The sequence below is a fragment of the Arachis duranensis genome, chromosome 9, assembly GCF_000817695.3.
Source record: "Arachis duranensis cultivar V14167 chromosome 9, aradu.V14167.gnm2.J7QH, whole genome shotgun sequence".
NCBI classification, from domain to species: Eukaryota; Viridiplantae; Streptophyta; class Magnoliopsida; order Fabales; family Fabaceae; genus Arachis; species Arachis duranensis.
Genome location: NC_029780.3, coordinates 110,171,553 through 110,196,581, shown reverse-complemented (window position 1 = coordinate 110,196,581; position 25,029 = coordinate 110,171,553). Strand labels below are relative to the sequence as shown.

The 25,029-nt window shown below is 31.3% G+C and overlaps 2 protein-coding genes across 2 annotated transcripts; both read right to left on the bottom strand.

Annotated features, from left to right (window-relative positions):
• Positions 1-5,719: 5,719 nt before the first annotated feature.
• Positions 5,720-9,659, bottom strand: LOC107467044 (folate-biopterin transporter 1, chloroplastic). Its single transcript, XM_016086058.3, has 9 exons — positions 9,342-9,659; positions 8,745-8,983; positions 8,502-8,566; positions 8,238-8,400; positions 7,580-7,728; positions 7,232-7,486; positions 6,942-7,110; positions 6,750-6,842; positions 5,720-6,556 (listed from the first exon to the last, which is right to left on the bottom strand). Exons 1-9 carry the CDS (start codon positions 9,421-9,423, stop codon positions 6,254-6,256), a joined length of 1,518 nt encoding a protein of 505 aa, XP_015941544.1. The 5' UTR covers positions 9,424-9,659; the 3' UTR covers positions 5,720-6,253.
• A 1,194-nt stretch (positions 9,660-10,853) lies between these two features.
• Positions 10,854-12,420, bottom strand: LOC107467049 (FCS-Like Zinc finger 8). The gene is made up of 2 exons (XM_016086066.3): positions 11,258-12,420; positions 10,854-11,182 (listed from the first exon to the last, which is right to left on the bottom strand). The coding sequence occupies exons 1-2, from the start codon at positions 11,833-11,835 to the stop codon at positions 11,098-11,100; spliced, it is 663 nt and encodes a 220-aa protein (XP_015941552.1). The 5' UTR covers positions 11,836-12,420; the 3' UTR covers positions 10,854-11,097.
• Between the last annotated feature and the right edge of the window lie 12,609 nt (positions 12,421-25,029).

Here is a 25,029-nt window from a genome sequence, read left to right as displayed (position 1 = left end):
TTAAAATATATATTAGATGAAACATGAGTTTCCCTCAACAAAGTTAAGCATTTTGGAACAGTTAGTGTTTCATAATGAAGACAAATCATAGACATGTTACAATCAAGAAACTGTAATCTAGTTAATTAAATAATTAATGAAGTTAATTAAGCTTGTTTGCATATATGATCGAATGTTTGGTTACTTTGTTGAGAAGAGAGCGAGGAGCATCCAAATTATGAATTGGTCCACATAAAGAAGAAGCCAAGACCATTTCATTCATTCCAAAACAAGGGGTAGTTTGTCTGGTAGGTGTAGCACAACTACAATGACTACATAATGGTGTGTCTAAGTAATGTTTTCGAGTCACAAGCTACTTACACCATTAACACTGCCATCACAAAATCTATGATAGAATTTATATATGCAACTAGATAAGGTTGTAGGGAATTTAATTGTTAATGTCTCCATTTTACTCTATATGGAAAACTACATTATTCATTATTACTCCAAGCCTATAATATTTAAAGTAATTATTACTTATACAATCACGCACTTCATCTTTTGTCAATTCATTTGAATTCAACATTTTGCGGCTACGGTCGGTTTCTTTTACAAGTTTTATATTCTATGCTTTTTGTTTGTGTGCTTTGTTACTTGTTTGTTGTCCCATATGATCCAATAATATTGTGGATATGTTCAAATCCCTCATGCAAAAGGGAAAAGTGAGTCTAACCCTTAAACACTTTTAAGGGTTTTGTGAATATGGAAGTAATGTGCTTGTAAAAATATTATAAGACAAATAATAGACTATCCCATTGTTGTTGAGTTTAGAATTCCGAATGATAAATGATTTGTTCTCCGATCCATATCCATAGTGCATACAAAATCTAGCTAAGAAAATGTGATTGGCTGCTTAATATAAATTATTCATCACATGGCATTACCCTAACTCATTTTGTATTGAATTGAATCTGTGTTATTAGTATTCATTTTTATTTGGACACCAAATTAAATCATTTTCTTGTGAACCTTATATTTCAAGAAAAAACAAAAATACATGTACCATATTTTTTGAAAAAATTTATATGGATTATTAAGTTATTTTTATTTCTCATTTTATGTGGACTATTTCCCTAGATATGTGCGGGATTTGTTTGGAAGTATGTTGAAGCATTTGTTGGAAGTTCAAAAATTTAATGGCCTTCACATGGCAACCCACATGGCACTTACCTTCCTAATGTGGACACATTCTTCTTTTGTTTTCCCTACTCAACCACTAATCATCGCTTAATCAATCATTTAGCACTTGCTCACCAATACTTTCAATTTCATTCTTATGAACTAATCATTGTTATCTTAACACGCTCTATATTTGAAGGCCATTCATTGAAATTGATTAATTAAGTTTTTCATATAGCTACATGGAGATGATAATTATTTATTGCAAAACTCCAAATCAATGACCATTATACTTTAATTAATATCTGTGGCTCTGCCTAATCCTATCATCATTAGCAATCTTATTATTGTCTCTCAAAAATTATAAAGGCAGCAACCAATCAACCACCTCCACAGCAAAGGTGCATGTATGTAGAAAAATATTTATATGTTCTATCAGTTTTCCTTTTTTATTTTTCATTTTTTGTATGATTTTAATGTTACGTGTTTAAATGTAAAATTGATTACCAATGTAATTTTAGATTAAATTACTTATATTACACTGTCTAGATAATAAGACTCTTTTTTGAGCTCTGCACTAATACTAAATATTTGTACATTTAATTATTTTATTTTATTCGGTAAGTATTATTTTTTATCTTTGATCATTTATTTAAAAGTCCATCGAAAATCTCTAATCAAGAATTAATTGAATTGTTGGAGATCGGTTAAAACTGTTCGAATTGTAAAAGAATTTGTTGTCTTTTAAACAAATAAATAAAGACCAAAAATAATATTTATTGTATTTAATTTTAGGATAAAATACTAAATTGGTTTTTTACATTTAGGCATAATTTTGTTGTGTTTTTTAAAGTTTAAAGTGTCTTATTTGAATTCAAAAAAGTTTCATTCAGTTTTAATGTAGTCCCACTGTGAATAAGGTCGATAATATGGAGAATAAGTACAAGTTCTACCGGCACAAAATCAATCGTAGATGCATTAATATATTTATTTATCATTTTTCTTACAATTTAAATGAAATATTTTCTATAAAACTAAAGAGAATGGTAAATAAATGTATTGTTACACCCACAGTTAATTTTGTGTTTCTGGAGTTTGTACTTATTCTCTAGATTATCGATCTTGTTCTTATACTGCTATTATGTAGGACATTCTGTTAATTATTTAACTTTGACCTCACGTTTGGATTATATTAAAAATAAATAATTTTTTTTTATTCAAATAAAATACGTTAAACCTTAAAAATTAAAACAAAATTACGTCTAAATATAAGGACCAATTTAATACTTTATCCTTAATTTTATTTTTCACAAAAATTTTGTGTGGCAAGCCGTGACTCCTGACATTAAATTAAAGAAAAGGTCTTCGAAAACGGTTATCATCTTTCACTGACCAATGAGATTTATTGAACCAATAGCTTCATCGAATTCAGAACAAAATCCAAATGACCTTTTAGACATTATTGGTTGTGTAAGTGTGTATCACTGATTTACTTTATTATGTGGGGCATCTTACATATATTGTGAATAATAGTCCGTAGATAACAACAATAAAGAAATGACCAAAAATCTAGGTGGTGATGAAACTATTAATTAAGTCAGAACATTTATTTTCCTTTTCTTAAGGTTCATCAGTAGTGGGGCACATACCTACAAGTATTTTATTAGGGCATTCGTGATCATTTTGTTATTATTGTCAATCTGTCGCTAATTATTATCTGAAATATTTTTTATGGGTATTAGAAACCATATTCAATCATATGTGAGGAATCTCAACTGGCAATACCTAAAAAGTAAAATAAACTAACGAAGCTGCATGAAACAACCTAAGTAACGAATTAATAGTAGTTAATTGATTTATATATATATAGGAGAAGAACTGAAATGCTTGCTTAATTATTCATGCATACATATAGTATATATGTAGTTCAAATTGAATCCATCGTTATCTATATACATAAACATGTATGTTAAGCACAACTACAAACTCAAAAGATCTAACAAGATATGATCTTGTGTATTGGTGGCATTATTAGTTCTTATGATTTGACGCATCATCAGAATCCTTTGGCCCATCATACAGTTGCATAATAATAATAATAATAATAATAATAATAATAATAATATTAAACTACTCTTCCATCTTAATCCATGACAATAATAAAAAAGTCTCGTGACCCACAAATTCAACCCAACAGACTACATAAATTTAGTTACAATTTTAGTCTTTATAATTTTATCTTATCTTATATTTTGTTATTCTTATTTTATCTTTATTTACTTTTATCTTTTTTAGGTCAATACTCTATATATATATTTAGTTTTACCTTCATAATACAATTAAATATAATTCAATCAATCAACAATCAATAAAAGTTTCTTCATCTTTTCTATTCTTTCACAGTTTTAATAATAATAATAATAATAATAATAATAATAATAATAATAATAATAATAATAATAATAGAGGAATGTTAGGAGCCAGTAATTTTGGTGTTTTGTAACCATCAATTGACCATCAATAGTGTTTTTAATGGTGTGAGATTATATCTAACAGTGAGAAATCACTCTTTATTTTGATGGTTAAGTGCTGGCCATAAAACACAAAAGTTGATGGCTCTAGACTTTTCCATAATAATAATCTGAAAATAAATGCCACATTATTACAACTTGGCTAACCCTAGAAGATGGGATTTCTACAGCTGGCATTTCCCCATCAATAAGGATATTAAACATGTTATATATCTCATTGGGGTCTTTTGAATTTGAATACAAAAAAATAAAAAGAGGCAATGCCTTTTTCTTTACGATATATAAGAATTTATGTTATATCCATAACATTTTATTCCTTTTTCTTTCATCTATATATCCAGTTGATATTCTATTTGTATGAAATTACATTGTCATTAAAACACTATTAGATGGATGAATAAAAATAGGATCATGCATGCAAATACAGAGACTCAATGCTAGTTGTGAAATTAGAACACATCATGCATGCATGGTAAATATATATATGTTGCAAGAAGATACTGCATTATTTTCTTTAGGCTAATGATGGTGATAATGGTAACACATATGTGAATAATGTTGAAGCAAGAATGGCATGGCTTGGAAGTAGGACCCAAGATGTGAAGAGAGAGTGGAGAATGACAAAGCAGAATGAGACCCACCATGTGCAAGTGCAACACTGACTGTAACATCCACCACCCGCCACATGAGAACCAATGAAAGCCGTCATATCCAAAACTACGTGCGCTTAATTAACTTCCCTTCTCTTCCTTCTCCACATTTTAGACATACAATTTCATCTACTTTTCTTTTATTTTTTGTCATCTTATTGTTTCATCACAAAGTTGGGTGCATATTCCTCGCCATCTTTTTATCTTTCACCAAACATATTATAACATAAACACGACAAAAGGATACCGTCTAAGAGTTCGTGTAAATCGTGCATTGTATTGTATTATTGTTCGATCAGAATAACATATATAACGGTTGTTAAAGTTTGTTTGGATAGGGGATTAGGAAACAGTTGTTCGTATTCCATAAATATTTTCCATTTGGTTCCTTGGCTCTATATTTTTATCTCATTTTATATATGTTCTGTTTTAATATAGGAAAGAGAACATGGACGAGAAAATGTTGCAAGAAAGCCATATTAACAACCAACCAGTTGGACACAATTTTAAAAAGTTTTAACAACTAATTTCCCGACACAAAACTTTTAATTGAAAGTAGGAATGAAATTAAAACAGAAAAGATAAATACTCACTTATAATACTAAAATTGTATTAATGTGAAGTATAGGTAACTAATAACATTTTTGAACAATGTGTGAACAATGTGAATTAATAAGATTAAAAGAATAAATTTAATGAGTAGCATTAAATTAGGGTGTAGTGTACTTGTATTTGATTGGTAATTGTTCATGTTGTTCAAGATAATTATTGTTCACCTAACACTCTCCTATCTGAAAAGAAGAAGTATAGAGAGCCAATGGAATATCTGTACAATGTGTACAATAGGAGTTTAGAGTAGAATATCTTATGTTTATTATCCCTGGTATCTGAATGGTTATTCTAGATAGTATGAGTATATTGTGTTTGAGAAATTAGTAGTATTTTATTCTAGATATTTATTTTTTAACTCATATTGGGCCAAAAAAATAGCCCATTGTACATTGTACAAATATTATTGGCTCCTCAGCGGAATTCATTTAAAAATGAAAAAATATAAGTAACCACCAATATTTTTCAACAATGTGTAAACAATGTGAATTAATAGGATTAAAAATATAAATTTAATTAGTAGCATTAAATTAAAGTATAATGTGTTTTTATTTGATTGGTAATTGTTCATGTTTAAAATAGTCATTATTTACCTAACACTCTTCTTTAAAAATTATAAAATGATTTGATATATTTGATTAAAGGTGAAAACTCAAGCGAAATTAAATCCACTGCATCTGAATTTTTTACCTTGATTAAATTATTATTAAATAACTCTGAATTATCAACTTTAACTTTACATGAAGATGAAGATAACTGATCACTTAATTAAGGAACTCTGAACTCTCGGACCAATTCAATTTCTATACATCTTTCTTAGAGAATCCTTTTATGTAGAGTATATTTGTTTCACCCTTTTTTTTCGCGGGGGGCATTGAGAACGTTAAATAAGCATCAGCACACGGCTACTCACTATATACAGCACATGTTGTGAATCAAATTTCACTTTATAGGGGAAAAATAAAAATCCTACAGAAACACTACAAGCTACAAGGAATTAAAAGGCTAGGTACCCCGTAATACTTCTGAAGCAAATTTCGCTTTGTCGTGAGAAGCACTGTTGTGCCACTCCATAGCACCGGAAGTGAAGACTTGTTGGTTGGTTAAGAAATGTGATATGAATTGTGATTCCCAAGGAACTTGAAATGCTATTTTTTTCCCTCTCAAAATCAGTCATATTTAGTTCTCAGTGAACTAACAAAACGAGAATATGGGTGGCAACTTTATCCTCATGCTATATGCAAAACTCCGTGTGTGTATGCGTGTATGAACAAAGCCAGTGACAAACAACCACCGCGAGAATCAATTAGACTTCATCTCGACATCGGCGTTATTGTCCTTCAGATTTTCATCAGGATTGTCCCCGGGGAGGAGGCCAAGAAGAGGCAAGGGTAATAATGAGCTGAGGTTGCAAATGATTATCAGAAATGCCAAGTTATCAAATTTGTCTTTGGTAATTCCAAATACTTGAGTCAGGCCTGCCCCTATCAATCCCCCAAGAACGCTCCCGCCGTTAGATACTGACATCAGAGTTGCAAAAAGGGTCGCCTCCATTCCCTCAGGACATAACCTTGCTGCTAGAACAAGAACGGGCATGAAGGAAGCCTGAAATACACAAGTAGTAAGATCAAATAGCCTTAGTATATAAAATTACATTAAACCATATTAGACTTCAGCTGCAGTCGTAGAACAGATTTCCAGACCAAATAACGAAAGACAATCGAAATTCGAAACTTATGAAACTTCATTATTTGAATAAACACACAGGAACTAATTAATGAATGAAGATAATGATAACCTGACTTAAAACAGTGAGAATTAATGAATCCCCAATTGCAAACCACTCATCACTTATTCCAAACTTCCGGTTTAATCCAGTGACCAGGAGAACCTGACAAGAGAGGTTAAAGACAACGTATAGATATTTAGAACAGTATTCTCAAAATTCAGATTAACAACATATAAAATTTTCTTTAAATATAAAAGTAACCTGGGTCATCCCAAGAGCTGAACCAAAAATGGTAGTTGCAAGGAATATTTTGCGCAAAGGCACACTCTTCAGAAATCCGTTATAAAGTCCAACACCAAGCAAAGATGCGATGGAGGTAACAAGCTTGACCCGTCCTAAAAACTCGGGGGTAAAACCAAGAGAATTCGTGCTGAAAAGCGTAACGAAAAATATTCAAGATGAAAGAAAGTGGCATGTGCAGAAATAGCAAGAGCAACAAAAACACATTCCAGATGGTTAAGGTTCAAAGGATAATGATCATATTTACATACGTAAAGAAGAACATTGCAGAGTCAGACTGTGGAGTTGCTTGCCACAGGAAAATAAACAATGTGGGAAGAAGGACACCAGGCTGTCGTACAGTACCCCACAGCTGAATAATGTTCTGCTTTGAACTTTCCAAAAACTCAGAACTGGCAAAAGGAAGACTATTCCCTCTTACTGTACCGAGCATAGGTTGTTCTTTTACAAGAACCGCAACTGCAGATGTTATCAGTGGAAGCAATGCTGTCACACCAAAAACAAACCTGGAACATTATATACTTATTAGAAAAACATAAAACAAAAAATGTATACTGCTATCAATAAACAGAAGCGCCTTCAATCACTTCTTTCAGTACCTTACTCCATAAGTATCCACCAATGACCCACTGAAATAGGAGCTTACAATTCCACCAAAAGCTGAAGAACCCCAACACAAAGACTGAAGAGATCCCGAGGTGCTTTGTGACTCGCCACGTGCCCTCTCCACAACCATTGAATCTACAACCTAAAACATAAATTTAGTTTCTGACATAGTTCTCCGGAAAATTTCAATTCATAGAAGATGCTAAAATACTAAAGCCAAAATATCAGAGACAAACTAAAATGCTTCTAACTTTAGGACAGAAGAAACTGAAATGGTGGGTTTATGAGATGTGACGTTGTATTTGTTCCTGAAGCACATTAACAGAGCTAACAGTATGACTACAGTTGTTAGTTAGTTTCCGTTCTTGAAGCACAGTGACAAAGTTGGCATTATATTTTTAATAAATCTGGTTCAAAAACAATCTTTTTATGGGCTAAGTTGGCTTGTTAAGGTCATATAAAGTTCTAAATTATCCCACTAAACAATTTTTCGTGTTGTTACTCCTGTCCCCAAAGTCCTTTACCATGATATACCTATTGGTACAGGAACATACAAAGTGTAGATAAATACAGCAGAATAAGGAGTACTTTTCCTAAGTAATAAATAATCCACAAAAGGTACCTTTAAATCACTAAGCAGGAATTACTCACCACGTCTGAGAAGGCAACAGAAAGAGATCCAATAAGTGTGCAAAAAGCAGCGCCATATTTGGTGTCAACAACGGTAGCCATCAAACTCCATGAGAGTGCACCGAGCAACCCAGACAGAACTAGGTATGACCTCCTTCGATAACCAAAAAGGGGGACAGAATCACTGCGAGCAAAATTAACAGATATAGTCCCATGAAGATATACAAAAAGGAAAACACAATGAATTGCCCACAGGAGGGAAATAAGGATGCAGTTAGAACTTACCTAATAAAACCGTATAGAGGTTTGACAAGCCATGGTAATGCAGAGAAACCAGAAATCACAGCTGTCTAGTGAATATATAGAAATTGTTAGATCCTTCAAATATTAATGTAAAACTGATTCAATCCCACCACCCTCCAACAAAGATTAGAATTTTAAGCAAATGCTATACATGTGTTGTTTCTACATTTGATCCAAGCAAGGGCTCAAACTTAATTGATTACACCTTCAACTAAGAAGACATACCTCAGCAGGATCCAGATGTAAATCATCCTTTAGAAAAAAGTTGACAGCCAGCCTTGCAAGGCCTAAAACACCTTGAACAAAGTATACCATAGCGACGGCGATGTTATCCGGGGATAAGTCTACACCAAACAATGTGATGTTTCTCATACGGTATTTATTCTTTCTAGGAACACTTGTTTTACTATTGGAGCAAGCTTCCAGATCTGTCTCGGTTGTTAATGTATCCCCTTTTCCTGCACCTGCATCAATCGTGCAGAAACAAGCACAAGCAGAGTATACTAATTAATGCAAGCAATCATAACAATTCAATCAACCGATCAGTGTCAGCTAATCCTTAAAATTCAGCATAATCTAAATACTAATATTGGTTGGCAGAAATGGTTGAACTAAGAACTGCATTCAACGACCACATAGAAACTTTATCTACAGTATCAACTTCCCTCTTTTCACTATGCTATCATCAATTAGCCATGAAATATACTAAAATCTAGCTCGAATTTCGTAAGGCGGAAACTTTTCGAACCAGGGAATAACTTTAACCTGAATTTCCACGATAAAAAGAGTATAATCAGAAATTTCGCGGTGGAAGAAGCTTACCAGTTCGGGAACCCAATAAAGACTCGGCATCGTCGCTGCCAAGGCGGAGAGAGGACCCCGACCTCGAAACGGTGACGGACATTTCAGTCTCCGGGGGTTTCCGACGCGTTCTCCGGCGGAATCGGTGGATGAGCGGGGCGTGTGGAAGAGGAGAAAGAAGTGAAGGAATAAAGGGGAAATTTGGAGGGCAAAAAGGGGATTAGAGATAACATATATACGGATGACATTATTATCAGTATTAAATTAAATTAAATTAAATTAAGGTTCAAATTTCAAAGATGTTCATGATGTTCTTTTTCCTTTCTTTTTGTTTTTTTTTTTTTTTCCTATTAGTATTCTTCGTTGGTTTCTTTTGCATTTGAGTTCAGTTCAGTTTCGATATGAACCCATGAATATGATAAGAAGATAAGGGTATGTTCTAGGGCCTTCTATTTAGTTCAAAGTCTCTTGGGCTTGGGAAAGAAAAGAAATAACCGGTTGTGAGATGGGTTTGAAATCACTGTCACAAAGAGGTCCAAATCAGCATAAGCAATTATTTAATGAAAGAGAAATATTAAGTGATTAATATTTCTTAATTTTATTTTATTTTTGGACCAACATTAGTAAAATGCGGTTAATGAAAATAAGTAATAATAAAAATAAGACTTAGGATTATGTTTTATATTTATCTTGACCTCCCAAGTGGGAAAGGAAATTAACAAAAGAAGGTAACTAATATTTACTAGTTATTGTTTCTTTAGTTTTTTTGTTTAAACAACCAAAAACGGGTCCTTTTACCGTTTTACGAGTTTACGTTAGTTTTTGTCTGTTTAGAAAATGGCACAGAATCATTCCACTGAATAACGTCAGTAAGCTGTTCCCTCGTAAAGCTTACATCAAGTGTTCTATATTCTCAAGTAATGACAGTATTCTTTCACTCTAATTTATACAATGTTAATGTTAGGGGCGACAACATATACTCTATTGGTGGATATCAATCTTACCTATTTTGATTGTTAATTCGATTTGCAACGGATAAAATTTTTGTACGAGTTAAATAAGGTACGAATTGAGACTCAAACTTATCTGACCAATCTGTACTCTATATACGTATATGTTATATATTTATATAAAAATATATTTTAAGTAGATGTTGAATTAAAGACCTTTCAAAAAGATCTTTAACCACTAAAAAAAGATTATTACTTAATAATTTAATATTTTTTTGTTTCATACCTTTTTTTAAATCAGTTCTATATGCTACTACATAAATGAGAAATGTTTATTGCTTAATAATATGACAACTATCTCTCATCCTATAATTTTTTCTAGCGAAATAAACATCCACCATAAATCTAGCTAGGTACCAAACAATTTGAAAAGAAAAGAATCTACCAAAGATGATGTCATTGGTTGTATATGTGAGTGATCATATTGTTTGTTATTCACCTTATTATTACTGTAGAGTGTAGAATACTTTATAAACAAAGATAGTAAAGACTAGAGTGTAAGGTGAAGCCATAGATAAGAGTATAACACAATAATCATGACTACCATATTTGAATTGAAGGACAAAAATTGTGGCAAGCCAAGCAATTCCCTAATTCATGATTTCAACAAAATAACCTCTAACTTAACCTTTTAATTCAAACCTCCAACTCTATTTTCTACAGATACAATTTCTATATATATAGTTTCAACCTAGAAATTAAAACTGAAAATGGAAGAGGAAGTTGATTATTATTGATGGTTGAGAGTTGGGACTTGGTGGGAGGAACTAAGTCCCATAAACAGCCTCTTCAGCTTCCTCCATCAGCATCCCCTGATAACGGCATTCATTGCTGCAAAATGCTCTCTCACCCCTGAACATGGATTGAATAACTAAATCACTTGGCACAGTAAACTAAAGCAGTAGTTGTAATCAGCATTAGACATACCTGTACATGTAGATGTCTTTACCATGGCCAAGATTCTTGTTGCAGAGAAAGCAGACAGTGAGAAAGGAGTGAGAAGGATCTAGCTTGGGTGAGACAGAAGGGGTACTCTGAATGATGCAGTTACCGAATATGTGAGTGGTCCTTGGGTTAGGACCATGGCAAATCACGCGTGTGTAGTCCTCAGAGAGTTCCATCTGTTCCAACTCGCTGGCAGATACACACCCTTTGAACACCCTCTCACCTTCTGGTGCTAAGGGAGGAATCTGAATCTTCAGCTGTGAACCAAACACCACCATTCTTGCTTCTTCTGTTTCATCAAGAAGGGCAACACCAACGCCTTTTGAATCCAACTTTTCAGAATAACAACAACGCTTCTTGTTGTTGGTTTTGTTGTTGCTGGTTTCTGACCAAAAGGGGTTCTTCTTGAAGCCCGAGAATGGCTTGCTGTCAAGTATGGAGGTTGGGCTCATCATCATGCTCTCTGTTTCTTGGAACACTCCCTTTGATGTGAAAGAGCTGAAGAAGGAAGATGATGAGGATGATGATGTGAGCTTCTTTTGTTTCTCAGAATCTGCCATCACTGATCACTAGCTAGTTACGTTGTTGCTTTGGACGATTCAGCATACTTTGCTTTTATATCACCAAGACACTAGCATGAATGAGCGAGCATGAATTTGATGACTAAATAAGCAAGATGAAAGCTTCACTGAAAAACTGGTACAGAAAGGTGAAGAAAACTTAGCTTAAACCTCTGTAACCTCCATCAGAGAATAGAATTAGGAGAGATGAAAAGAGGAGTGAGTGGTGATGATGAAGACGTGCATGCATCACAGCATGAGAGAGCAGAGTTTGTGAGTTAGTTCCTTCTTTTGGGTACCCTTTATTTCTCGCTTTCAACACTTGCAAATTATTACCTTTGCTATTGCTAGTAACACCAAAAACCCACTGGTCCCTATAACACAAAGTTGGTGACTTTTTCTTTCTGGGTGTTTATTTGGGCACTAGTTCAATGTTCCATCATGAGCCCCCCCTGAAAAATTGGCAGAGCAGAGAGAAAGCGGTTTGGTTCGTTGGTGGGTTCTTGTAAAATCTCAGCTAGCAATGGCTATCTTTATCTCTCTCTCAAGAATATGTATTCAGCATTGTACACACAACACACTTATTAGCTTGATCTCAAAAATAATTTATATTTAAATTCATGTTTCAAGCAGTGATTTTGGTAGGGCCAAGCTAAGGTTGTTGTTGAGCTAGTGGGAGTTCACGGATCGGAGCCATCATTCCATAGAGCTATTGCATCCCATTCCCATCATGTATGCCTCATTGTCCTTCCTACGTCACCTTAATAATAAAAAATTGTTATTTTTACATTAAAATCAGTTACCAAATAATTATATATGAATATATGTGTTATTTATTTGTTTATACTAATAACTGATTTTAGCAGTAGTTAATGTTACTCTACACGTATTATAGTCTTTAATAATATTATTGATAATTTCCTTTATTAAGTTTCTTGAGACATATATGTGGGCAGGGGGACCCCGATGAGACCCAGTTTGGCATGTAGCCAGCAGAGGGTTAATCATGGTTCATCATAACACCAAGCCGGTAGAACCATTCCCAACCCATCACTCTGACCCCAGCCATAGCTTCCCCTTAATTCCTTTCTTTCATCAAGCTTCAAGAGGTCAATAGGTAGACCCCAGAAGCCGTGTCACCACTCACCACTTCGATCAATCTTGATTTGGCATCTTTTGTTGTTTGCTTCTTTTAATTAAATTCATCTCATCTTCCTGCTAAGCTTTACTATAATATATATCATAATTGATAATTCATTATCATCGATCGATAATCATAAACAAAGTAAAAGATGCAATGATATGATAGCTTTCCATTATTATATATCAAATCATATGGTTGGTCACTACTAGCTAGGTGGGGATTTCTCCAATGATTCTACTAAATAATGGAACCTCTACGATATTACCTGTTACTCTTAGGCAACAAAGACTGATCATTTGCCTACGATTATTATAATTTTTTTACTTTACTTTTATAATTAATAATGTATGTTTTTAATTAGAGTACTAGCTATTATCTTTGGGATTCCTCCTGTAAGGCTGTTGATACGGAATTTGATGAACAATATTTTACTGACAAATATATATATTGAGTCGTAATCAAGTAATAATTCATTTAGAGTGAAATTGATCCCATAAAAATGGATTGATTAAGCAATTTTAATTTATTAGTTATTTTAGTTGAACAAGTAAGATAATGAGAGTTGAATGAATTATAATGACACAAATTTAAATAACTGAAAATATAAAGAACAGAAAGTAAATGGCTAAAAAATTATAAGATTAACTTGCTGGAAGGTAAATGATAAGGAAATTTAATTGCTGGAATGTAAAGGAATTGTAAAGGAATAACAATCAAGGAGAAATTAAAGCAAGTGAAGTTGAGTGAAGGAATGCTATTGGGCAAAGGTCAGTAGGGATCGGAGATACTAGATCTTCCTGAATTAATGAACCTTCTTTTCTTTTTTATCATGCAATGTTAGATCTATGGCAAGTTATAAGTGATTGAATCCTAAAGTCTTGGTGATTCAATCTTTCTTCATTTAATCAATTGTCAAGTCTTGATCTAATTGCTCATAATGAAAAAAGATGAAGATTGATTGCTAATCCAAGCCACACAACTCATAAGATCCAAAAATAAAAAGAATTATATGTCACGTATCCACTTTGAATCCAGATCAAACTCGTTGTGAGAAGAAAGCTTTAAATTAAATTATTATAACTCCTAGGTTAAGGTTATCATAAAATTCTAATAGATCCAATTCCTCGTCTCCTCTTCCAATAGAATTGGATTTTTGAAGCACAAAAGCCTTCTCTTAGACAATAAAGATGAAAATCAAGAAGAAGAGAAATTGAACATTAATTCATTCCAATTGTTATAGAACTCCTCCCCTTGTGTGGGATTTAATGATTCATAGCTCTTTTACAATGAACATAAAAATTAGAAATGTAAAGACTGAAAATTAAACTACAAATTAAGTACAAGTGAAAAATAAAAAGTAATGTGTAATCCCTACAAGGAAGTCCCCTTTTCAATACAAAGCCCTCTTCTATTTTTACTAATTCTAAGTTTCAAGTATGTCTTCAAAGTGTGCTTTGGAATCGGGCCTTGTGGTTTTGAGTTTGGAGGCACTTGGAGAGAGGTTAGCGCTGCTCAAATCTATTGGAGGCATCCTGGGAGGTTGGCGCTCAGTTGTTGCGTGAAAATGAGCGCCAAGACTTTTTCTTTTTTGTGTACGCACGCTTGTTTGTGCGTACGCACGCTTGTGTTGTGCGTACGCATGCTTGCAGAAATTACTATAGTGCGTATGCACAAACCTCAAATTCTTCTTGGTGAAGTATCGAAGGCGCTCAGTTTTCTGGGCGTGCAAACGAGCGCCCAAGTGAGCGCCAAAAGCACCTTTTTGTGCGTGCGCATAGGTTTGTGCATATGCACTCTTCTTTCAAAGTGCATTTTTTGTGCGTACGTGCACTTTCAAAAATTTCCAATTTTCATAATCGAAGGCGGTGGGCAAGTGAGCGCCAGGCCTGCTCCCAGGGGTGTTCTTGGCGCTTGGTCGTTTGAGCGTGGAAATGAGCGCAGAGGCATGCTTCGATCCAGGTGCTCTTTGGCGCTTGCTAATTAAATGAGCGTCCAAGTAAACGTTGGCCTCTTCATTGCTGGTGCTTGATGAATGAGCGCCTAAGTGAGCGCTACCTCTTCATTGCTGGCGCTTGCAAGGTGAGCGATGTCTTTTCTTTATTGCGGGACGCTGGGTTACTCGGTGCAACTTTGAGCGCGCTGTCATTTTTTTCATTTATGCGTACGCATAGGTGTGTGCGTATGCACACTTCTCAAAACCTAGGGTGCTGGATTTTTCAACGCCACTTTCAGTGCTGTTTCATTCTTTCTTCCATTGCTGGCGTTGGTTATGCTGCTCCATGGCTTTGCTTTCTCCTATAATTAACTAAGGAAGATGCATCAAAGCTTTGATAGTTCATGATTTAATACAAGATTTTCTATCCTATCTCAAGACAATGAAGTTCACTTAATCTGTAATAGCCAGAAAAATAAATAAATAAATAAATAGATAAGCTGGTGGGATCTACTCCTAAATTTTACTTTCTTCTTTCTCTAACCCTAGCCACACACTCTCTCACTCACCTCCCAATGCCACACACACCCTCACTAGCCTCACTCTCTTCCCCACAGCACACACACTCAAACTTGACGGAAAAGGAAAGAAAGAAAAAGGAAAAGAGAGATGAGGGGAGACCACAAGCAGAGAAGGGAGGATGAAGGAGGGAGCTGTCCACACCGAGTCACCACGCGAGGAGAAGAGAGCCGCGCCTCATCACCGCCGGCCTGGAGCCCGCCGTTCGCCTCCCGTCGCGTCGCCATCAGGGACCAGAATTGAGAGAGATGCGTCCGAGAGAGGGAACGAGTGCGAGAGAGGAGACGCGAAAGAAGGACTGCCACCGTTTTGCCTCACCGCCGCGCCTTGTCTCCATCGTCGCTGAGCTTCAACCGCCACCATGCCTAGTCACCACCGCCATTATTGAGAGAGAAGAGAGAGCTTGAAGAGAGAGAAACAAGATGTGCAAGAGGAGCTGTCGTGAATAGAGGGTTGATCTGCCACCGCTCTTGTATCGCCTTTCGGGTGAACTTTGGTTGCTATTGGAGCTAAACCATTCCTGTCATTAACCCAAACTATCGCCAGCTCCATCTTGTCGCTGCCCTAATCCAAATTCTACGTTCATTCGTTCCATTTTACTTTAATCCTCCTCACCTTAGATTTTGGCACTCTGGGTTCGGTATCTTCGGTCCCTTGGGACCAAGTTGTGAGCAGGCTTTACATTTAATTTATAATTATTTGATTGTGCATTTATAATTATTTTAACATATATCTATTATGATCTTTGACTTATATTCAGTATATTTGCCTTAAACAATTTTAAATTGATTAGAATAATTAATCTATTAGAATTAAAGAATTTATTTTTATGAAGTTTATACTTTTGGAACTATACATGAGATTATATATATTTTTTATAAAATTTTACATTATTTCAAAATATTTTATTTTATTTGAATATCTATTTTTGAAGCATTGAGGTATTTGTTGGTATTCACTTAGTTTAAGATTGTGAAATATGTTTGAAATGTCTTATGATTGAAAAAGTAAGTATGATTGGAAAAGATTTTGATGAGAAAGTATAATATGATTTGATTTGATTCGATACCTTATATATTTGAAAGATCAAAGATTTGTTGGATTTGAAATTATATGTTTTGAATTGGTTTGTGAGGCTCGTATTAGAAAATCGTAGTTAACGGCAGTTATGACGTTAACTTAGATGCATCTAACTCAGACCCTAGCTAGCAGGGGTGTTGCTAGCCTAACATGTAGGCCACACGTTAGATCTGTTATTTCGTACGGACACACTAGAGGAAAGGGCTACCCATAGAGGTGGAGCCGCCCAAGTGTAGACTTTTGGTTTAATTTCTGTATGAGAACTCCCTTATTAATTCACTTATTATTATCAACTATTATTTTCTAATTAAAATTATTTTGATATAATGTTTATATGGTCACATGTCGATTATAGATGAATTGTCTAGTTACTGAGTTGCAAGATTCACCCCATTTTTCTAAAAACACTTTTCAGGAACAATTACTTATCTATGTGAAACTTTCTATTCAAGATGTAACGATCTGCAATGAGTATTTATTTGTTGACGAGTTCTTAGAGGTATATATGCTCCATATGACACAGATAGAGTCCAACTATTCTTAATTATTTTAATTTTTGTTAAAATGTATAATTATTTATTTTAGAACTTGTAAAATATTTGTAACTTTATTATTCAATTTATATTTAAGTATATTAGGCTTGTTATAGAATTATTTTTCTGAACGCCGATCGATCATGGCTCATTTTAGACTGTAATCAAACTATTTCTTAAGCACCACTTCTGCATTATATAACTGATATATTTTCATGAAATGATCACAATTTCACTAATGCTTGATAAACCAATACATGCAGGATATTTCATGAATCCACTTGTTATTAACTAAATTTGCATAAAAATAAACTAAAAATAACTAAAATAACAAGTTAAAACTACCAATGATGCACGTACATCAACTGTATCATAACTATGTTTGTATGAAAAAATTTCAAAACCGAACTAATACTTTTAGTTATTAGTAGTTAAATTTTTTTAATCTAAAGATTTAATTATCTATTTTTAGTTTATATTTTTAATTAAAAATTATTAATTAATTATTAACTAAAAATAATAAATTTTATTAGTTTTCTAACATTAGTCAGTTTGTATATGTATAATTAACACGTTGTGTCAATGAACTTTAAAAGCTATAATAATGACTAATCAGGGTTTATTAGTTTAACCATGTTTATTAACCTGAAATATCTTATTCGCATAAAATGGATAGGTTGAAATATTCAGAAGATGATCATCTTGTTAGGTCGTAATAATGGTTTGTTTGGTATCTACTTGCTCTAATTATTGTGTTAAACAAGTTAATAACAATGCTCTATTATAGTATATGGTTATATATAGAAAATAAAACTTAGAGACAATACCTGCTAGTTTCGCCGCACATTATTATTTTGTGTAATTGTATAGGTAATATATATAGCTTCCAAACAGTGTTTCCTAATTATTAATAGCAGCATCTACTTGTGTCAATATCTTAGATAATATAGAATTGGTGATGTTATAGACTTTCTCAACTAATACATATATATATAACAACTTGGTTTCAACCGCAAAAAGATTATTAATTCTTTCCTTTGTGTTACATCATATATATATATAATTGCAGGATGAAAAAGAAAGAGATAGAAGATATACAACACAGTATTATCATTTATCATGCATGCTTGCATGTATGTGATGTTAATGTATGTATATATATATGCAGCTATAAGATTAATAATTGGAAGGGGAAGATGCAGTTACACTTTCTGATATTGAACTGAACATGATTTGCTTGATCTGGTTGGTATATATATAGTAAGAGAATTGGTTAATTAGCTAATATTGACTCTAAATTATAAAATATATATAATATTAGTCACTTATTGTTTTTCTATGATAATGAATTATATTACGTTAAAATTAAACTAAAAGTAAAATTGTTAATTATACATTCACTACTTTCAAACTCAAAATGATGATGTAACCTTATGTAGCAGCACAAACCAATGGTCCTTTACGTTTGTGCTTTCTTCATTATAAAATTCTAAGCGCGTTTTCAAGTAGATCACAGATTGTATTTTACGTGTATTTATGCCATCACATCACAGAGACAGTAGGCTAAAGTAGAATATAATTTGATTATATCTTATTTACTATTGTATCAACTACGGCTTTTTTACGGTTGTAATTATAAGTGACTCCCTTATTAACTAAATAATTCTGCCTTTTTTTAAACATATAAAAACTATTCTTACTTATAGAAATATTTGATGGATTACCATATGTTCATAACACGTAGTGAAAAAAATAAAGTAATCTTTAAAGATTTATTTTGTGCTTAAACTTTATTTTAATAATATAATATATAATAAATCAGATCTAAATACTTGTATGTACGCTAGTAAAAATCACTTTCTCCTTCGATGGTACGAAGACGCTATACATATCCACACCGAGACCAACATTTTGGTGTCAATTCTTTGACTAATGGATATCTGATCTAAATTGAGAACCTCTTTGCAACTCTTTGCACACCATAAAATTCTTCTCTAAAAATTAGGCCCATGTACATTTATGTGTATAGAGGTAAAAGAATAAAATTTTTGTTATTCTCTCGTGACTTTCCTGTACTTTTGACGTACATATATATAGTATGAGATTTGTTACTGATTTTAAATTTGATTCTCAATTCAAATTTAAATCATATCTTAAAATTCCAAATCTGAATTATTCAAATTTTATGAATCATATCATAATTCAATTTGAAAACAGAATCAGTTAGGATCTCATCCAAATTCAGAAATAGAATAACTAATTATTCTCAAATCTCATTTAATGTTCTCAATTATCATACTATTATTATATTCTTGGTGCTAGCAAATAATATAATAATATTCTATTTGAATTAATATAATTATTTATTTGATCAAATCAAAATAATAATTAAATAATTCTATAGCAAATGTTAGAACACTCGTTAGTGTGTGATCCCATAGGTTCAATACTAAGTGGGTAGTAAATTAGTCGTACTAAATTTACTAATCAAGGTTGGCGTCTAGCAACACTCCTCAACGACCCGATAGTATGAAGTAATATATTTTTACTAATAACCTCAGAAGAACAAAGTATAATTCCTTTCATCTTTCCAGCTCTTGGTTAACCCTTAGAGTATGGTTTAATTGTCAAACTCTAACTTGTTACCATTATTATAATAAATTGTGAATGACCTAAGAAACTCATTTCTTCATTCATTCAATCTCCTTGGCCAATGTTTTATTCATCTCATTCATTATAATAATAGAGCTCAAACTCTTTACCGAGAGTTGACGGATTCCTTATTGACTGATCATTAATTCTACAAGTATTTAAATCATACTCAATATCCATTCAACTAGCTCCCTAGGGTATTAGGTGTCCAGAATCAAAGTATAATAAATACGTTGTTAATTACTATGATAGTCGCAGGTCAAAAGAAACTCTATTACTATGTTCATCTTGAGAATATCCTATTGACAAATATGCGGTAATTATAATCATTAGGAATTCTCAGAGTGAGCCAGGTCAATGGTCATATCTCTATATGCACCATCTATATATATAATTTAATAAATGAGATCTAATTAATCTTCATCCAATGAAGACCACATAACCTTATTATATTAACATTTTAATATAATAACAATAACAAATTATTTGACACATGATTGATTGGATTGTGGTCACACTACTTATTCCCAACAATCTCCCACTTGCACGAAAGCCAATCATGATAGATTGGATCTTGGGCATACTATTATCATAATAATCTCTCACTTGCACTAGAGCCAATCAATCATGTGTATAATTTTTCAATGCATATTTGTGTTTATCAAAACTCTTTTGACCTTAAACACCTTAGCTTTTGAGCATGTTTGCTTGACCTTTTGTAAAATACACCTAGTGCATAATAAATATCTCATTTTCTTAAAACATGAAATCTCTCATTACAATAGTGCATAATTTTATTTTAAGGACAATCCTTATTGAACATGATTATAAAAAGTCTAAGTAACCATTAGATCTATTTTTATAGAATTGTATCATTATACAAATAGGCTACTTTTTTTAAAAAAAATTATTTTGACGATCAAACATTTTATGCTTTTAGGAGAAAGTATATCCTCTGTTTGTTCACCATATCTTCCTTTAGGGAGAATTTATTTTCTACAAAGAATTTAACCTCTTATCATAGACACTTTGTTATAAGAAGAGTGATAAAAATAATCTAATTATTTCTTTAGCGTAACCAATAGATCTCATTTATCGGATCTAATATCAATTCTATTGTTGTGCAATCTCTTAACACATATAAGATATCTCCAAACTCTAATGTTCTTGAGTTTCAGCTTATGCCTTTTCCATATCTCATATGGATAAAAAAAATTGATTTAGTGAGAAATTTGTTAATTTAGCAACATTTTTAAAACGTAGTCCAAATATTTAACAAATACTTATCTTTAAATAAATCAAATTCCATATTTCTTTAAACATAATGGAGTACATAGAGTACTAGTATTTGTGTGTTGAGAATCTCATTCTCTATTCAATAGAATATCTATTAGATAATTAGAGATTTTACTTTAAGCTCTTATAATAAAAATACTCAATATCTTTATTATTGGTCAAACTAACCCTTAAGAGCAATTTTAATTGGCATCCTCAATACTAATATTGAGTTTGTCTAAAACGATCACAAACATTAATCATATTAAAGCCAATTACAAATTGTTTGTAACAAAATAAATCTCCAAAAATGCTTGCAAGAACAATTCTCGTTAAAGCCATTTGGCTAATGGCATTCCAACTTCTAAAGTTATTTAATTCAAAATATATTACCCAATACTCTTGCTAGTTTAAATAAAATCTTTGATAGTCATACTATCTTACTTTGAGCATCATACATTTTCTCAAGATGTACAGTAATAAATAGTAGGTATATGCTTTTGAAATTAGAACAGATGGTTGTCAAAACAACCTATATTATAGTAAAATAATATTTTAGATAATTCATAAGTACTGACTATTCCATCACCAATTTTATTGGACAATATTATTTCAATAGGATTATCATGTCCATGAAACCCTTTTATACCTAATAACAATTCTCAATGTATAGCCAATGGACATATTTAAAAATTTAAAATATGAAAGTAAATTAAGAAATCTATATTTCTGAAAAAAAATTATTTAGAATCGTGAATGAATACCTTGTTTGTCAAGTTGTTACTCATACCTATTCTAAATAAACATGATTAAATTGCATCCCATACAATTATAATCCCAAATAATTATCTGATTGTCAGACAATTATTTCACTGAATTATATTTTATATCCCTAGGTAGTCTAGGTTCAAACATAAAATTAATTCTCCTTATACATCATCATATGTATAAATAAATTCTATCTTTGAGTACAAGTCTCCTAATTGTCAGGTTGCTCCTTGTAAACAAGAGATAAATTTATTTTTGGCAAACTCCTAATTTTTAGGATTTATCTCAATTGTTAGAGAATTTCTACCAGTATTCATGGATTAAATTTTATACTCCCAAGTTGTCTAAGTAAAAATATAAAATTAAATCCTTAATACATCAAATGTATACATTAATTATTATCTTGAAAATAAAACTCCTAGTTGTCAGGCTGCTCTTTATAATCAAGAAAATTAGAAAAACTAATTTCTAAAATTATTGTGTTTAAAAAACATCAATCAAATCAAAATTTGATTTTTCATGTACTAACATTTAGCCTTAAAAAATTTATCAAATCAAATTTAACTTTTATATATACACTTATATATATAAAAAGCAAACAAAAGATATTTTGTATCTTATTCTTTTAATTGTGATAAAAATCACAATAAAATTTAATAAATAAATAAAATCAAACAAAATATTTGATTATAAATATAACTTATATATTAAAAGAATGATAATTTAATCACAATTAAATAATTAAAATAAATTAACTATTAATTTATTAGAAAACCATCTCAATGGAAATAAATATATCACATGCTTAAAGAAATAATTTGAATTAATCCTATTAATTCACAAATTTTAAGAAAATAGGAATAAAATTTAAACACAAAAAGCCAAAGCTCTGATACCACTGATGAATTACCATGTGTTCATAACACGCAACGGAAGAAAAGAAAGTAATTACCATGTGTTCATAACACGCAGCGGAAGAAAAGAAAGTAATCCTTAAAGATCTATTTTGTGCTTAAACTTTATTCCAATAATATAATATATAGTAAATTAGATCTAAATACCTGTATGTACGCTAGTAAAAATCACTTTCTCCTTCGATGGTACGAAGGCGCTATGCGTATCTACACCGAGACCAACCTTTTGCTGTCAACTCTTTGACCAATAGGTATCTGATCTAAATTGAGAACCTCTTTGCAACTCTTTGCACACCATAAAATTCTTCTCTAAGAATTAGACTCACGTACATTTATGTGTATAGAGGTAAATGAATAAAACTCTTGTTATTCTCTCGTGACTTTCCTGTACTCTTGACGTACATATATATTATATGAGATTTGTTACTGATTTTAAATTTAATTCTCAATTCAAATTTAAATCATATATTGAAATTCCAAATCTGAATCATTCAAATTTTATTAATCATATCATAATTCAATTTGAAAACAGAATCAGTTAGGATCTCATCCAAATTCAGAAATAGAATAACTAATTATTCTCAAATCTCATTTAATGTTCTCAATTATCATACTATTATTATATTCTTGGTACTAGCAAATAATATAATAATATTCTATTTGAATTAATATAATTATTTATTTGATCAAATCAAAATAATAATTAAATAATTCTATAGCAAATGTTAGACACTCGTTAGTGTGTGATCCCATAGGTTCAATACTAAGCGGGTAGTAAATTAGTCGTACTAAATTTACTAATCAAGGTTGGCGTCTAGCAACACTCCTCAATGACCCGATAGTATGAAGTAATATATTTTTACTAAGAACCTCAGAAGAACAAAGTATAATTCCTTTCATCTTTCCAGTTCTTGGTTAACCCTTAGAGTATGGTTTAATTGTCAAACTCTAACTTGTTACCATTATTATAATGAACTGTGAATAACCTAAGAAACTCATTTCTTCATTCATTCAATTCCCTTGGCAAGGTTTTATTCATCTCATTCATTATAATTATAGAGCTCAAACTCTTTACCGAGAGTTGACGGATTCCTTATTGACTGATCATTAATTCTACAAGTATTTAAATCATACCCAATATCCTTTCAACTAGCTCCCTAAGGTATTAGGTGTCCGGAATCAAAGTATAATAAATACGTTGTTAATTACTATGATAGTCGCAGATCAAAGGAAACTCTATTATTATGTTCATCTTGAGAATATCCTATTGACAAATATGCGGTAATTATAACCATTAGGAATTCTCAGAGTGAGTCAGTTCAATGGTCATATCTCTATATGCACCATTTATATATAAAATTTAATAAATGAGATCTATTAATCTTCATCCAATAAAAATCATTATATATATATATATATTGATCTTTTCGGATTATTAATATCCTTTTTAATAATCCTATGACCAAGAACAATTTAAGTTATATATCTCTAAATTTAATCAAAAACCTTATTATATTAATATTTTAATATAATAACAATAACAAATTATTTAACACATTATTAATTAGATTGTGATCATACTACTTATTCTCAACAATATTCAAATCGAGTTACATCTTTTATGGAAGTATATAATTCTAATACTTGAGAGATGATGATTCTCGGTAATTAAAATATCTAAAGTATTAGTGTATTACAGTAAATACTTCGCTCATTAAGTCATATAAAAAATATATCATACTATAATAAGTATAGTAGAAAGCTTAACATACCTTTGTTTTGTTAATTCTATATTTTAGTGTCACTAAATTAAACGAATTTATCTATTTTTTAAGATTTGCGTGAGTGATGCTTTCAGAGATCTTTTAGTAAATAATTAAATCACTTGTTTTTTAAATTAATTTTTAAAATATTTGTTTAATCAAATTAAATTTTTAAAAAATTTAAATTAATTATATTAGTCTTTTTATTGTTAATTGTATCAAAATTTATTAACATGATCCTACAGTATATATATACTAATAATCTTAATTAATTGTTAATAATATAATATATTTATATAATTAGATCAAATTAATTTTAAATTAAAAGATATTTGACTTCTTGAAGCATTTAAATTGTTTAATTTAAAATTAATTTAATCTAATTTTATAAATTTATTATATTAATAATTAGTTAAAATTATTAGATATATATTATAATATTATTTAATATGTTATATTAATAAACTCTGACATCATAAATAACTAAAATAATAAAAAAATAATGTGATAATTTAAAATTTATAAATTTAATTAAAAAATATTTTAAAAATCA

Excerpts from the sequence above, each read along its gene's own strand:
- LOC107467049 (XM_016086066.3), bottom strand. The coding sequence starts at position 11,835 with ATGGCAGATTCTGAGAAACAAAAGAAGCTCACATCATCATCCTCATCA. Across the intron at positions 11,183-11,257 it reads AAAGACATCTACATGTACAG|GGGTGAGAGAGCATTTTGCA; the intron begins GTATGTCTAATG and ends ATCCATGTTCAG.
- LOC107467044 (XM_016086058.3), bottom strand. The coding sequence starts at position 9,423 with ATGTCCGTCACCGTTTCGAGGTCGGGGTCCTCTCTCCGCCTTGGCAGC. Across the intron at positions 6,843-6,941 it reads CAGCTCTTGGGATGACCCAG|GTTCTCCTGGTCACTGGATT; the intron begins GTTACTTTTATA and ends CTCTCTTGTCAG. Across the intron at positions 6,557-6,749 it reads TTCTCACTGTTTTAAGTCAG|GCTTCCTTCATGCCCGTTCT; the intron begins GTTATCATTATC and ends TGTGTATTTCAG.